General features: G+C 41.6%; 1 protein-coding gene across 14 annotated transcripts in view; it reads right to left on the bottom strand.

Moving 5' to 3' along the window:
• The window catches only part of Sec31a (SEC31 homolog A, COPII coat complex component), a 52,975-nt gene that overhangs the window by 28,639 nt on the left and 8,613 nt on the right, over positions 1–15,723 (bottom strand). For all 14 annotated transcript variants that reach the window (XM_028773722.1, XM_028773724.1, XM_028773729.1 and 11 more), the window contains exons 2-12: positions 14,208–14,287; positions 13,387–13,510; positions 11,736–11,934; positions 10,611–10,706; positions 8,912–9,052; positions 8,016–8,158; positions 5,502–5,601; positions 2,812–2,973; positions 2,458–2,610; positions 1,987–2,220; positions 198–272 (exon numbers count right to left, since the gene is read on the bottom strand). In XM_028773722.1, coding sequence (XP_028629555.1) covers positions 198–272; positions 1,987–2,220; positions 2,458–2,610; positions 2,812–2,973; positions 5,502–5,601; positions 8,016–8,158; positions 8,912–9,052; positions 10,611–10,706; positions 11,736–11,934; positions 13,387–13,510; positions 14,208–14,286 — 1,506 coding nt within the window. In that variant the 5' untranslated portion in view covers position 14,287. The remainder of the gene's footprint in view (positions 1–197; positions 273–1,986; positions 2,221–2,457; positions 2,611–2,811; positions 2,974–5,501; positions 5,602–8,015; positions 8,159–8,911; positions 9,053–10,610; positions 10,707–11,735; positions 11,935–13,386; positions 13,511–14,207; positions 14,288–15,723) is intronic.

Genomic DNA, 15,723 nt, shown 5'->3' with positions numbered 1-15,723 from the left:
CTCAGGCTGAGGTACAGATGGTTCTGACAGCTTCTAAATCCAGCCATATAATGGAGTTTTGCATTTGAAAACTTTGGTAACATATATGAATTCTTATTAAATGTTTATTGACTGATTTGATAAAATCTGTATAGAACTTTATAAAAACACATAAATGTTTTACTTGAGACAGTCACTTGACTTTCTTAGGGACTCACCTTTTTCCCCAGATCTTCTTTTCTGTATCCAAGAAGCTCAAGATACTTTCCACGAGAATCCTCCTCAAAGTTTACCTTTTAAAAGAGATATTATCTTCAAACAAAGACCTACATTTAAACCTAGTTTTTCTACAAACTGACCAAATTCCAAATAAAATCACTAAAGAATTAAAAGTCCACAAAATCTCGAAAATTCATTGTTCAAAAAGAATTTAACTCTAAAAACCGCTTTTTTTTTTTTAAACTATGTATGAACATGCGTGCCTGCATGCTGATCTGTGCATGCTGAGTTCAGTGCTGGCAAAGATCAGAGGAGGACACCAGTTCCCTACAGTGAGGTTACAGGAGGTTGTGAGGCCCCCAACCCAGTGCTGGGGACCCAACTCAGGTCATCTGAAAGAGCCATCTCTCCTGGACAATTCTAGACTTCAAATGGCTTATTTGAGACAGGATCTTGATACATAACCTTGGTTGATGTGGGACTTGTGTAGACCAGGCTGACCTTGATTGAACTCACAAAGAGTCACCTGTCATTGTCTCCTGAATGCTGAGATTAAAGGCATATGCCACCACATCCCTAAATAACTTCTTCTAAAAACTAGTGTTTTGTTTGAGACTGGATCTCAGTAGCCCAAGCCTCAGACTCAGATGCTCTGTGTGGCACACAGTAATCCTGACATCTTCACCTTCCCGCCTCTGCTTCTCAACTGCTGGGGTTACAGCCATGGACCATCAGGCCTGGGTAAGCCAGCTATTTTTTTAAGGCTAAGTATGTGTGTAATTAATCATTCTGGATAAGTGAGGCTTGGTTTTTACCTACAATTTTGTTAAATACAAAGTAATTCATGGCCAGTGGTTTAATGAGAAAATAAAAGTGTATACAGTATTCAATACCCAAAAACTTTTTCAAATCTTCCACCTAAGCCAGGCGTGGTGGCACACACCTGTAACCTAAGCTCTAGGGAGGCAGACAGGTGGCTTTCTGAGGCCTGCCTGGTCACCACGAGAACTGCATTCACACTGAGAGACCCTGTCTCAAATGGAAAGAAAATTTTACTCCTAACCCACAAACTATAACTGTAGAATTATAGAATTTAACCTTATTATATTCAAGATTGGTTTTCTTGGAAAAATCAGTATCAAGGAACATCTGTGAAAGCAAAATGCCCAAGAAGAAAGTCTGCTATGAAAAGACAATTTACTGAAAGGTTCTTTCCTTTGGCTCTTCTGTATCAGCAGGAAGAGAAATGCCTCTAAACCCCACCTCCCTCACTTCTCTCCTCCTGTCACTCACCAGGTCTGTGACAGATGCTATTTTATTATAGTATCTCTCAGGGTCTAGTGTTAGGTCTGCTTAGTGATGTCTCTCTCTCCTTTAAGAGTATTTCCACACTATTTAGCTTTAATGACTTAAGAAATTATGCTTGTCCTGTGTTCTCTTTATAAGTTTTTTTCTGGCTTTGAGACAAGGTCTTGCTATAACAGCCCAGGCTGGCCTTGAGCTCGGGACCCAAGTGGTGGCATTACAAGTGTGATGTTACTGTGCCCAGCTTGGGTTTCCTTAATTTCATCTTGCATTTCTGAAATCAAACTATCTCAAATGTTTCTTGAAAAAGAAAATACATTTTGATTATAATAGGAACAATTAAATTCACTGGTAATGAAATAAAGCTACCTTTAGGGCCAGGGAGATGGCTAAGCAAATAAACACGTTCACTGTAAAATGAACATGTACAGACACAGAAATTAAAAAGTAAGGAACAGAAATTAAAAATAAGCCCAACATTACCTTCAAGAAGGACCACACATTTTTCTCAAACTCAGTCTGGGAAGCATCGATCTTTTTCTGGCAGTAACTGATAAAGCCCTGAGACTGCACAACGTGCTGCAGCTGCTCCGACCGGCTGAGAAAATCTTTTTCTGTCACCACTTGACTGATGAACACAGGCTGCCTCCGCTGCTGCTCAGCTCCCTGCTGCGGCTGCACTACGACATTCTCAAAAGTCACCAACTTCCCTCCAAACTGTGAAGAACAAATGAGCGAAGAGCCATCACGCTGAGCTCCCAATGAAGGCACTGTAAGCCTGCTCAAGTCAAAGCTGGGCCCCACTGACACGGCCTCCCACGACCCAGAACCTCAGTCTATCCTTCCGCTGTCCTATGCAGTTTTCACAAGCCACCATGGACACACAGTACTTTGTGCTGCTCCACAATTTCCCAGTTAATACACTGCCCTGACCATACAAACAAATCCACCTACTGAGAAGGAAGCGCCCACAGGTCTCCGGATCCACTTGGGAGGCTTCTTCAAGGGCAGCACTATGCTGTGCTGAGCGGTCTGCTGTGGTATTTGTAATGGAGGGAGGGGTTGTCCTGTGCCGAAGGGATCAAGATTCCCAAAAGACGACGAAAGCTAGTTTGAAAAAAAAAAAGTATAAATCAGTAACCTATGCAAACTGTGTTGCAATTTTCAATTTTCAACAACAAAATATCTACCAACAGAATATCCAGTAAAGTGGCATTGCTGGTTGGTAAAATCACTTTAAAAATAATTGCACACAAATGGCTATCTTTTTGAGTTGCAATCATCAAAGGTCTTAATGCTGCCTGTTACCTTGTCAACTTGTTTCTGCCGTAAGCCGTCTATGCTTCCTCCCATGATGGAATAAACACTGATCCGTCCATCAAAGGAAGCGGCAGACAAGACAGCAGGATTCCGAGGACACCACTGGATATCAAAGCACCACTGTGTGTTGGTGGGAAGTTCATATAATACCTAGTCCAACATAAATAAAATAAGTAAAAATTAGTAAAATAAACAAGGTTGGTAATAAGTGCAGTTGAACATTTTCTTTAGGAAAAAGTCTTAGCCAAAAAAGAGCAATAGTAAGTTCTCCTTACAGTACCATGGCCTGGGATGATCCCGTGGGAACAGGAATGATAGTCAGGATTCCTCTTCCTACAACAGTAACAGCAGACAAGCTGGGAAGGGCAGAACATTTTATCAAATTCTAGGGCTACTCCTTTCAACTGGTTTTGCCTGGCAAGATCCAAATAACTAGATTTTGGTCATTTGAAGACCAAACTATATGATGAGCTGGTAAGACGGCTCAATGGTTAAAGCATTGGCTGCTCTTCCAGAGGTCTTGTGTTCAGTTCCCAGCAACCACATGTGGCTCACAACCAACTATAAGGGGATCTGATGCCTTCTTCTGGCCTAAGGATACATGCAGCAGAGCACTCATACATTAGATAGATAGATAGATAGATAGATAGATAGATAGATAGATAGATAGATAGATAGATAACCAAACTGTAAACCACAGCCTCAGAAAGAACTAACAAATCTAGCTTTTAGCCATAAGAGAAAACATGTATATGCCACTCCTATTGCTGAAGAATCCTGGCAAAGTTTCCTATAAAGGAAAAGGCCATGGAAAACCTTTAGAATGCTGTTACATGGCTGGGGAGATGGTGCATCTGTAAAGTGCTTGCATGTAAGCATGAGGACTGTAGTTCAAACCCCCACACCCACACTGGCCTGTGACCAAGCTGGGGAGGCAGAGACAGGAAGATTCCTGGGGTCAGCTGCCAGCACTGCAGGAGGCCAATCAGAGACAGCGACCCTGTCTCAAAAGAATAAGGAGAGAGGCAACTGACAAAGAGATACTATCAATTCCTGGCAGCCAGGTCATACACACATAAGTGCACATGCATTTGTATGTACACGAACATATATACACAGAGGAAATTGAAAAATAAAAAGTTATCAGAATTGCTGCTGATCCAGAGTGTGAGGATAACTGGGAATCCTAGGAGTATACATCTGAGGCCTTAGGAAAAGTCAAATGGGCCTTAACTTTGGTACTGTATGGTATTAACAACAACAACCCAACCACAGGGGGAAGAAGCTTCCATTCCAGTCTTTGATGTGTGCACTGGTTCATATGTAACTTGAAACTTCACTGAACTAGAAAATCAAATTTTTAAAGACATAGCATACATATACTAAAAAGTCAATTCCTTCAAATTCCCAACAAATACTATGATACTCTAAAGTTTATTTTATAACTAAGAAAATGGTAAGAGAACAGTATGTTCCAAGAACCTGGCCAAACATGAACAGGTACAGGGAAAAAGCAAACAATTTTTTTCCTGGCTTCAAATCACATAGGCAGGATTTACTGTTGGGTTAATTTTGTTCTCAGCTCCCTAATATTAAGATTTCTGTATTCCTACAAAAAAAAAAAACATAATTTTAAACTTTAAACTGGAAACCAAGAAACTAAAGAACTTGCTTTTATTTTAATAAGACAGATAAAATCTACTGACAGGCTGGTAATATAGCTTAGTTCAGTATTTGAGGCCTTGTGTTCAATTTTCAACACCTAAGAGAGGAAAATCTATTTACTTACTCACTGATTCTTTGTGTGTGTGTGTGTGGGGGGGGGTGATGGATAAGTGTGGGGTGCATGTGCCACAGTACACACACAGATGACAAAGTTCAGGGGCCAGCTGTCTCTCTCCACCTTGGGGAAGTATATTCTCTCTTGTTTCTGCCATTTCAGACCAAAGTTAACAGAGGTTAGCTTCCCATCTCACTGGAGGAGTGCTGAGGTCATGAATGGAGCCACTGCATCCTGTATTTCATGAGGGTCCCAGGAATCAAACTCAGGTTTCCAGACTTAACTGCTGAGCCAGCTTGCCAGACAGAAAACATTTCTTAACGGTGCTAGAAACCAAGCCTAGAACTTGGCACTGGCAAGAGCTTGACCAACTGAGCCATACTTCCAGCCCCAGCCAGTCACGGTTGTTCTTAGTTTTTCCATCAGAATAACTACAAAAGTATCTGCAATGGTCTACCTTAACAGAGAAGACGCAAAGGTATAAGGCTATAGCTTGGGGCTGGAGAGATGGCTCAGTGGTTAAGACAACTGGATGCTCTTCCAGGTTTGGATGCCAGCCCCTACATGGTAGCTCTCGACTGTCTATACCTTCAGTTCTACAGGATCTGAAGCCCCCTCACACACACACACACACACGCACAAAAAGCACCAATGCACACGAATAAAAATAAATCCGTTTTGTAAAAAACTACGTTTCAATAGAGAAGGATTAATTTTAAAGACTAAAGGAAATGAGCCTGGGTAATGTTCCTGACAGAGTTCTGATGGATTAACATTTCTCACCTTCCTCCATAGTTTTAATTATAATATGTGCTTAAAATCCATACGGAAATTTCTTATTCAGGTAGAGATAAAATATTACGAGGGCTGACAGGGTGAGAAGCATTCCTCCTCCTACCTCTCCCGTGTTAGGGTTAGAGCAGAGAATCTTAGCATCTTTTCCACAGCTTAATAACAATTCAGGATCTGCCATGCTCCAAGCAATTGCCAAAATCCCCCTATTAAAAAAAATGGGCAGGAGAGAGAACAAATGAGAACAAAGTATAGTGACAGGACGTACTTCTCTTCTCCTAGTCCTAATCATTAGCTGAGGGGGGGGGCGGGGGGGGGAGGGGAGGGGGGGGGAGGGAGGGAGGGAGGGAGGGAGGGAGGGAGGGAAGGAGAGGGAGAGACGGACGAACGGACAGACAGACTGACTGACTGACTGACTGACTGACTGACTAACTGACTCAGACAAAGAAAAACCACAAAGAGATGAGAAAAAGTTCAGTCTTGAGGAAAGCAAACTTCCAGTCAGGCCTGTGCAGGCTCAGGGAATCACATATTGCTAACTAATCTGGTAATGTATGCTGCAGACACGGGACACTTAGCACTGTGCAGAGTGCAGATGGTAAGGAATGAAAGCAAATGCCCAACTATATGGACTATGAATAATGTGTCAACATGCCTCGCAGAGCTGGGCGTGCTGCCATGCACCATTACTCCCAGCTCAGGAGGCAGGGGCACGCAGATCTCTGTGGAGACAAGTGTTCTCCCCCCAGTCTCTATCTTCAGTCCCACTGCTTAGCTTCTGCCACCAGGGGGGTATTCTTTACCAAGTGTAATGACAAGAAAAAAATTAGAACTGTTTCAAGGAAATATTAAACTCTAGATTCTAGAAACATGTTTTTATAGATCACTGTCTCAGAGTAAGGGCTATTTGTAACTTTAGTAGAAGAGCAATACTTCCCAGTATTATTCCAAGTACTAGCAAGTAGTATTCATCGAGCTGTACACAGTGTAACAGTGGAATCCTTGGGCTGGAAAGCCTGCTGAGTAGTGATGTGCTTGCTGTATGCATCCTAACAAAGCCAGGCCATCGTGAGGGCTCAGCGAGGTAAAGGTTCCTACTGCCAAGCCCTACAACCTACATAGGGTTCCATATTTCTGGGTCCGCTCTGAGACACACTGACTCCCACATGCTACTCTTGAGCTCAACAACGTGTGCACCCACACCCACATTCACACTCACATAACACCAGGCATGGGAGCGCACACTTGTAATCCCAGTTAGGGAGGTAGAGAAAGCCAAACCCAAAGGGTTCGCCATTAGCTGTATGTATGTATGTATGTATGTATGTATGTATGTATGTGTATATGTGTGTATGTGTGTATGTGTGTATGTGTATATATACACACATACACACATATACACATACATATAAATGTATGTATTTATTCAGTAGTTACTCCAGATTGGGTGCCCCAAAAACGTAAGGTTGAGGACTGCTCAGAAAGGCATAGGCAGTGACTTCTGGCCTCCACGAATGTGTACATCCCCACATAAGACCACACAAACACGCACACACACAATCTTCTGTACTCTCTGTAGAGAAAGACAGTATTCTGCCTTTTCTATATTTATAACTATGTTACTCGGAGATTATATGATAAACCAGAATTATGTTTTAATCATTTTTAAGAGCACACCATTGGAGGTTCTTAGTGTTTAGCTCAGTGGTAAGCACTTGCTTAGCACATATAAGGCCCTGGGTTTGATCTCTAACATAGCAACAACAAGTGGTCAAAGCTGGTTCATTTTAAAAATGTTTTAAAGTGTATGCGTGTGGTCACATGAGTACAGACGCCTAAGGAAGTCAGGGCCATCAGACCCCATAGAGCTAGACGGAGTTATAGATGGCTGTGAGCTGCCATGTGGGTGCCGGGAAATGAACTGGGCTTCTCTGGTAGAGCAACAAGAGCTCTTGATTACCAAGTCATCTCTCCAGCCTAATATGTATGCATTATTAAAGAAACATAGAGCTCTAGGGCTGGAAGAGACCTTACGATCAAGCAATCTACCATTTAGTAGAATAAGAAAACAGCTAACTACCAAGATTGACTTGTTTCTGACATCAAGCACTGTGCTTTGCTAGATTATGATGGCCCAGTCCCTAGTTCTGTGGTAGAGCGCAGTGTTCAGGGAACACTCTGAGATCTGTACTCACCTAATGGCTCAAAAATGTTTACTTTTAAAGTAAAATGAAAACAGAATCAAGCCAGTTTCTACACTGCTCCTATATAGCATCCCATTTTCTTAGCTGTGATGACTACCAAGGACCTAACTGCACAATCCATACCAAGAGCTGTCTCACAGTGTTTTGACGGCCTCAGTTTTACTGATTATTCTGGTGACTTGTAGCTGAGGGGCCCTCATTTCCTGATCTCCTTGCCTTCATCTGCCGAGTGCTGGGGTTCCAGGCACACATCTCTGTCTCTGTAAAGTCTTTAACAAAGGATCCATGTGAACATGATATGATCTATCCTCCACTCTGGAGAGAAAATCATGACTACTGCTTAAAATAAAAATGAGTAAATATGTTTTAGAACAAAATATGAAGAAACAAAGTTCCTTAAAACAGCAGCATTGTACCTGGCATGATTTTCCAGAACCCGAAGAGGAGAGGAAGCGAATCGAAGATCCCACATTTGGATCACTGGTAACCGATCATCCTCAGAGGCGAGGACCATCTGAGTAGCAACATCAGGGTGCCACGCCAGCCCAGAGCAATGCATCTGCAAACAGACAGGCTCAGATCTCAGCAATCATGTTACTTCAGGAAGTAGAAAAAAACGTGAGGACTATGTCATTACTGAAATGAACAGGAAAACAGATCAGTTCAGACTAGTTTTGAACCTTTTCCATCAGTGGTTCTCAACCTTCCTAATGTCACCACCCTTTAATATAGTTCCTCATGTTGTGGTGATCTCTGACTATAAAATTATTTTCATTGCTACTTCATAACTGTAATTTTGCTACTGTTATGAATCATAATGTAATTATCTGGGCATTCCAATGGTCTCAGGAGACCCCTGTGTTCGGAGTCTGGCATGGCCATAGTGGGAGTGGCCTGGGACAGGGCCAACAGGACATGGGCCTGCACAAGTGTGTCGATGGCTGTGGGCATAAGGCTTATTTGTATAATAATGTACATATTTTCACATTTCACTGAGATATGTTAACCCCGTTAACCTTAATAACTCCATAATTAGAAACAGCATGCCCAAGAGACAAGGGTGTCTATGTCTTTAGCAAAATGGTAAATGCTGGGACCTTCAGGACAGCCTTTAAGGCTGTGGAAAAGAATTCTGAAAACATGAGTTCTAGGTATGTAATTATTCTCATTAAGGGAGGGGCACTCATCCCACTATTAACTGATGGATAAAAAGATAGGATTTTAATTTTACAATAATGTGGTTTCTTGAAACAAACGACAATGTACTTCCAGCAGAAATGTCATACTCATCACGAGTCAATTCTGTACTCACCCTGTTACTGTGGTCGCTGACTTTGATGATGGGCTCATTTTTCCTGAGATCCCAGACAGTTGCCCGGCCACTGGGACTAGCTGACGCTAAGATATGCTGAACTTGTCTGTTCCATGCTATGCAGCTGATATCTTCTGGTGGCTATTAAGGAACAAACATTAAAAACCACTTCATTACTGTGCTGGTTAGTTTCTGTCACCTTGAGAGACTGGAGTCACTGAGAGGAGCCTGCAGTAAGCAAACAGCCCAGGGCAAGCAGGGCACTTCCCTCCCCGCAGGCGACAGACTGCCATCTGGACATGTAAGCCATATAAGCCCTTTCTTCCCCCAGTTCTTTGTGGGCAGTGTCTAATGACAGCAATAGAAAGTAACTAGGACATTCCTATACTCAAATTTAATTATAAAACTGAGTGTGGTGGCATACATGATTAGTCCCAGCACTCTACAAGGCAGAGGCAGGCTAATCTCTGAGTTGTAGGCCAGCCTAGTCTATATTACTGAGTTATAGGACAGTCAAAATGACATAGTAAGATTCTTCCTCAAAAAACTAAAAAATAGATTTAATTATAAATTCTAATTCTTCATTTATAATTTCTTTCTTTTCTTTTCCTTATTTGAGACAGACAGGGTGTCACTATATAGCTCTGGCTGCCTTGGAACTCAGAGATTCACCACCTCTGCTGGGATTTAAGGCATGTACCAACATGCCTGGCTGACCCTTTATTTAAAAAAAAACTCTACTACTTAAAAATTGGACCTGTCTACTGCAGCAATTGCCTTTCCACCACACACTCACAACATATCCATGTTGTTTAACACAGACACGCACGACTTCAAACTCTGTATTGACTACTGTCTCATCCACAGGCATTTACTGGGTTCCTGCTATAAAGCAACATATTTCTTTATTTGATCTTCTTACAAGTGAGACTGGATGGTTACTGGATGTGTCCTACAAGCAGGCAGGACACAAACAGCACCTGGACTACAGGGAAAATGCCTTTGTAAGGATCAGACTATATCATGAAGCCACCTTTCAAGATCTCAAAATGGTAGGAGCAGGTATGACGGCCAGTGCAACTGGGGATCCAAACAATGAGAAATTCAAAACAGAGCAGCAGAAGCTCTTACTCAGCCTACACGAGGCACACAGGAAAAGTGGATTCATCTGAGCACTGAGAAGAGCTAGTATTCAAAGAACCAGCATGTCACTGTGAGACAACTGTTAAGCATTTATCTGGTTTATAAACGTCTCTAGGCCCAGTACCACATAATGGCAGTTGGTAGGTGCTGAATGACTTCTCATTGCTCAAAGACTCATGGATATGTTAAAGAAACACTACATTTTGTTTTACTTTTTGAGACAGGGTTTCACTATGTAGCCCTAACTAGTCTGGAACTTACCATGTATATCAGGCCAACAGGGTCTGCCTGCCTCTGCCTGCTGAGTGCTGACCTAAAGGCATGCACCACCACAGCCAGCAACAGTTTATTTAAGGTCTCATTCTACATTCCAGTTGATTTCAAACTCAGGACAATCTCCCTCCATCTACTTTACAAGAGAAACATACTTATCAAGACTTTACTATGCTACTAGAAATTAATGTCTGTGTTCAAAAAACTTAAAATTAACACAAATTCATTTAAAAGAATGTTTTTTTGGCTCTGCGATTACACTGACCATCGATTGACGTGATACCTGTGTCTTAGCTCCGGGCGTCATTGGAGTTGCGAAGTTGTTTAGATCCCAAATGTAGATCTCAGATTCGTTAGCACCGGAGGCCACCAGATTGGTCTATAAAAGAAACAATGATCAAATAACAAATAAATGAAAACTCTGAATAACTAAACACCAACACATTGACTTTAATACATACAACGTGTTTATTAATCAAAACAATCACGTGTGACTTCCTAATTATCCATAATTTATCAAACTTAACTTTTTTAGAGAAGCATTATGAAACTTTTCAAATGAAGTATGTCTTCTGACAACAAAACTCATTTTATAATGCATTACAAAAGAAGGACAGTTCCATGGTTGAACTGTTATCACATTAGCCACTCAGGTATGGTATTGGTGGATTTACATCTCTGGAAGACAATGTGACTACAGAAGACAAAGACAGTCACAACTACGGCTCTCAGGACAACCATATCCTACGGTAACTGTGTCTTCTGGGGACCTCACAGCCAATATCCAGAACTGCCCAGGACAGCTAGCAAAGCCTGCCTGCCCTCTGTTTTCCCGTACTTTCAGCTCATGGGCATATAGTTCTGCTGCAGGGAGCAGTATTCCTAGGTGGTTTCTACTCAAACCTACTGGGTTAAAGTGATCGCCAAACTGGCCTCATCTGCTACTGTTCACGCTCGTTAAGTTTCTATTGGGCTCCTAATATCTAAAGGTACCTAGACAGACGGCAAAGACACTTTTAGTGTCTTAATTTCAGCTCTGCTTGGGGCAGGTTTTATTTTTCATGTGTGCCTGGTTGTGTGAGCTCACTTGTGAAATGTGAGTGTGCATCCACCTGCACACAGGATCATATGGAGGTCAGAGGACAACTTCAGATGTCACCCTCAGAAACACTGTCCACCCCCTTTGAGAGAGGATCTCTCTCTGTCATGGAACTCACCAAATAGGCTAGACTAGCTGTGCAGCTGAAAGACCATGCCCATGGCCGGCTCCTAATCGCAACTCTGAACTTTATACGTTTGAGTCTTCACCTTTCATTCCCAATACTGAATCCCAATATATTCATCAAGTTATTTCAAATGATGAAGACACATTCTAAGAACTATGAAGGAATGCCAAACAAAGTCAAACCTGGAAGATGTTTACATCCAGGGCTCTCACTGGCCCAGTATGCTTGTCCTTTTGGGCAATCACAACTTCCTTGTCTCCAGCTATAATTTTAGAAGGATCATAAAGAATAATGTTTCCATTTTCTCCACCTGCAATCAGAACTCCAGAAACGTCCCCTTTGGAATCCAACTTATGAGGTCCCCAGATCAACTTGTGGTACCTTAAAGAGAAAATATGTAATTCATTTTCAAGTCAAGCAAGTGTCCAAAAGTATTTAATTATAGTTGTTGTCTATATCTATGTAATACAAATTAGTTTCTCTTTGACTCTTGCTGACTGTATAATCAATAAAATAGAATTTTACTGTTTACTTATACATTCATATTTGATTTGACTCTACAGAGCAACACATTGTAGAAAGTCACTTACATGGCAAAAGACATCAGCTCAGTAATGACTTTATCATTTAGAAACTGTGCAACTTAATATTTAATTATTTGCAAATATCTGCAAAACAGAGCTTATCAACTGCTTTCTGAGAAACCAAGCCATTCTATTTGCTATAGGAGTGTCCACTAATCTGTATCCTTGAAACAATAGAAGTGTTAAGGGAGTCATTGGAAATTTTCTAAGTAGAGAAATGGTGTCAAAACTAATTAGAAATTTTCTTCTGATAGAGGATAATGATACAGTCTCTGGTGGAGATAAAGTTAGAAAAGGCATGGAAGTACATGACAGTGGTCGAAAAACCTTCAAGACAAGTGCATCTTGGGATCTTGTAATAGGCAGAAGCTCTCCAAAGCATGGGAGAACTCAGATCCCCAAGACTCATCTCTCAGCTAGTGTACGCTGTTTCTTTAAAACCTACTAAAAACATACCAAGTTTCTTTCATTCTTAAATGAAGTGTCCTTTCTCTGCATCATAATACAGTGTAAGTGGGCTAGCGAGACGGCTCAGAAAGCAAAGGCACTTGCTGCCAATCCTGACAGCTTTGGTTTGATCCCAGGTCCAAAACAGAAGTTGAGAAGCAGCTCCTACAAGCTGTCTGCTCTGGTGCACATGCCCCCCTCCACAGAAACTTCCACAAGATAAATAAACAGTCAGGCATGATAGTCAGGCATGGTGGTGCACCTTTAATTCCAGCATTCACAAGACAGAGGAAAATGGATCTTTGTGAGTTCAGACTATCCTAGTCTATAAAGCTGGGTCTAGGACAGCCAGGAATACATAGAAATCCTGGCTTTAGAGGAAAAAAAAAAATGTGTGTGTATTCTTTTCTTTATTCATAATTAATTTTAAGAACATATTTTACTTGTACAAAAATGCAATTGCACAATTTTTTTATGTCACTGGCATTATAAAGTTTCAAATGATCATAATTACAGACAAAAGCAAACAACAGGGCTGGGGTGCAGCCCACTTGGTAGAGTGCTTGCCTAGCATGCACAAAGTCCTGGGTTCAGTCACAGGCACTGCACAAACTAGGAGTGGTGGCACTTGTCCATAATCCCAGCACTCATGACAGAGGCAGGAAGAGCATTAGTCCAAGGCTATTCCTGACTATTAGTGAGTCCCAGGCCAGGCTGGGCTACAGGAGACCATGCCTCAGAATAAAATAAAATAAAAACAAATAGTTATATAATAATGCAAACCTAAGGCTGAATCTCATACCTGTGAGAAGAGGAGAAAGTAGCACAGGACTTCATATCCAAGGATGGGTCCGAAAGGTCCAGCTCAAATATCTCCAGGGAAGCATTGGTACTAAAGGTTGCATCCAACTGCTGAGCAGATGTTCCTACAGAAAACATATGACTGGTAACTACAAAGGCAAAGTAAAGACTCAAGAGTGGCACCAAAGAGAAACTAAAAGCATGCTGTCCTGATGTCATGAATTCATCCATGACAAGACCTCAGCACACACAACCCTGAGCATGGTTAAATGACTGCAACATTAAGATTTGCACAGGGCTAAGAGTTACAGACAACTGTGTGAAGACTGTAGATATTTTAGAAGCTATCTGGAGTAACAGTCTCATGATGTACTGCATCTGCTTTAAGTCCTATACAAAGCAGCTTTCTTGAAACTGCAGTAGACTGAGGGTTTAGGGAAGGACTGGGTGGAGGGGGGAGGGCAAACTGCAGGCGGGATGTAAGGTAAATAAATTAATTTTTAAAAAAGCAGCTCTCTATTAAAAAAATGCTTCTGTCAAGTTTGCTCATCATTCACTGAAACCTTGTCATCTGCTGTTCCAACAACCTGTGGGCTAAAGACAAACATGCCTCCTGCATACGGGAAAGATGCTGGGGAACAATGACCAAATCTGAGCAGCACAGGGGACGGGCATCAAACTAAGTAAAAGGGAGAGGGAGAGAGCTTGATGGGGAGTAACAAACCTTTTAGAAGATGAAGCTGGAACTAAAGTTTAAATTCAAGTATGAAGATGACAGTCACAGAATGAGGATACTCACACGGCCTTCTCTGCTGAGCTTACCTGTGGCTAAGTAAATGGGGTGGTTCTGGGCAGGGCTCCATGCCTGCATAGCTGTACGATCTACCTCCTTTAACTTCATTCTGTTAAATGAACATTTTACAGAGAAATATACTGAGCATATAAACCTAGAATATTAAAAAAATACATAGAAACACACAAACAAAACACTACAGTATTAATAATGCCCAAATACCAATAATACAACCGTATCATTTGTTGAAATGTCCAATATTAGACATAAACTGAGGAACTATTTTGAAACAAATCTTCTATTATTCTAATTCTTTACAAATCATACCATTGCGTACTCGCAATCTGAAATGACTGGGACCAGAAATGCTTCAGATTTCAGAGTTTCTCTAATAGTGGAATATTTTCCAGACCTTACCAGTGTGCAGACATACAAAATCTAACATGCTTCAAAATATGGAACTTTTCAGATGTTTCAATTAAGTATGCTCAACTTACAGTCACTTAGCTAAAAAAATCAGTCTATAAGACACCCCACAAGAATAAAAACAATTAGCCAAAGTTTTACACGCACTCCTCAAACTGACAGAAGAAGCTTGTCAGGAGTAAGGAAACATGATAAACAAGATGATCTTCCTTCCTGAGTAGGATTACCCAATGATGAAACCCGTCTTAAAGCCATTCTCAGTCAGATGTGTGGTGTATGCCTATAATCCCAGCACTCAGTCAGCTGAAGGAGAACCATAGAGAGGTCAATGGGCACACGGAGAGTTCCAGGACAGCCTGTGCTACAAGAGTGAGACCCCACCTCAAAGAAATAAAATAAATTCAGTGACTTTAGACCAAATCTAAACTGTGTGTATATAATTTTGATTTTTCAAAAATAGTCTTTATGGGGCTGAAGAAATGGCTTGGTGGTTAAGAGTACTGGCTTCTCATGTAGAGGGCTCAGATTCCGTTCCCAGCACCTATACGGTGGCTTACATCCATCCCTAAGTCTAGGTCCAGGGACTCCAGCTCATTCTTTTGACCTCCATGGCATATGATACATATGCACTCAAACATATACACATACCTATAAACTAAAGAATGATGAATAACTGGGAGTGGTAGTACATGCTTTTTTTTTTTTTAAAGATTTATTTATTTTTTATATATGAGTACACTGTAGCTGTGTTCAGACACACCAGAAGAGGGCATCAGATCTCATTACAGATGGTTGTGAGCCACCATGTGGTTGCTGGGATTTGAACTCAGAACCTCTGGAAGTGCAGTCAGTGCTCTTAACCACTGAGCCATCTCTCCAGCCCCCAGTACATGCTTTTAATTCCAGCACCCAAGAGACAGAGGCCAGGTGCATTTTTGTAAGTTTGAGGCCAGCCTGGTCTATACAGTGAGCTTCAAGCCAGCCTGGTCTATACGGTGAGCTCGAGGCCAGCCCGGTCTATATGGTGAGCTCCAGGCCAGCCTGGTCTATATGGTGAGCTCTGGGCCAGCCTGGTCTATATGGTGAGCTCCAGGCCAGCCTGGTCTATATGGTGAGCTC

This window comes from Grammomys surdaster, unplaced genomic scaffold (genome assembly GCF_004785775.1).
Source record: "Grammomys surdaster isolate TR1022 unplaced genomic scaffold, NIH_TR_1.0 233, whole genome shotgun sequence".
Classification (NCBI taxonomy): Eukaryota; Metazoa; Chordata; class Mammalia; order Rodentia; family Muridae; genus Grammomys; species Grammomys surdaster.
This window is presented reverse-complemented; position numbering and strand designations above follow the sequence as displayed.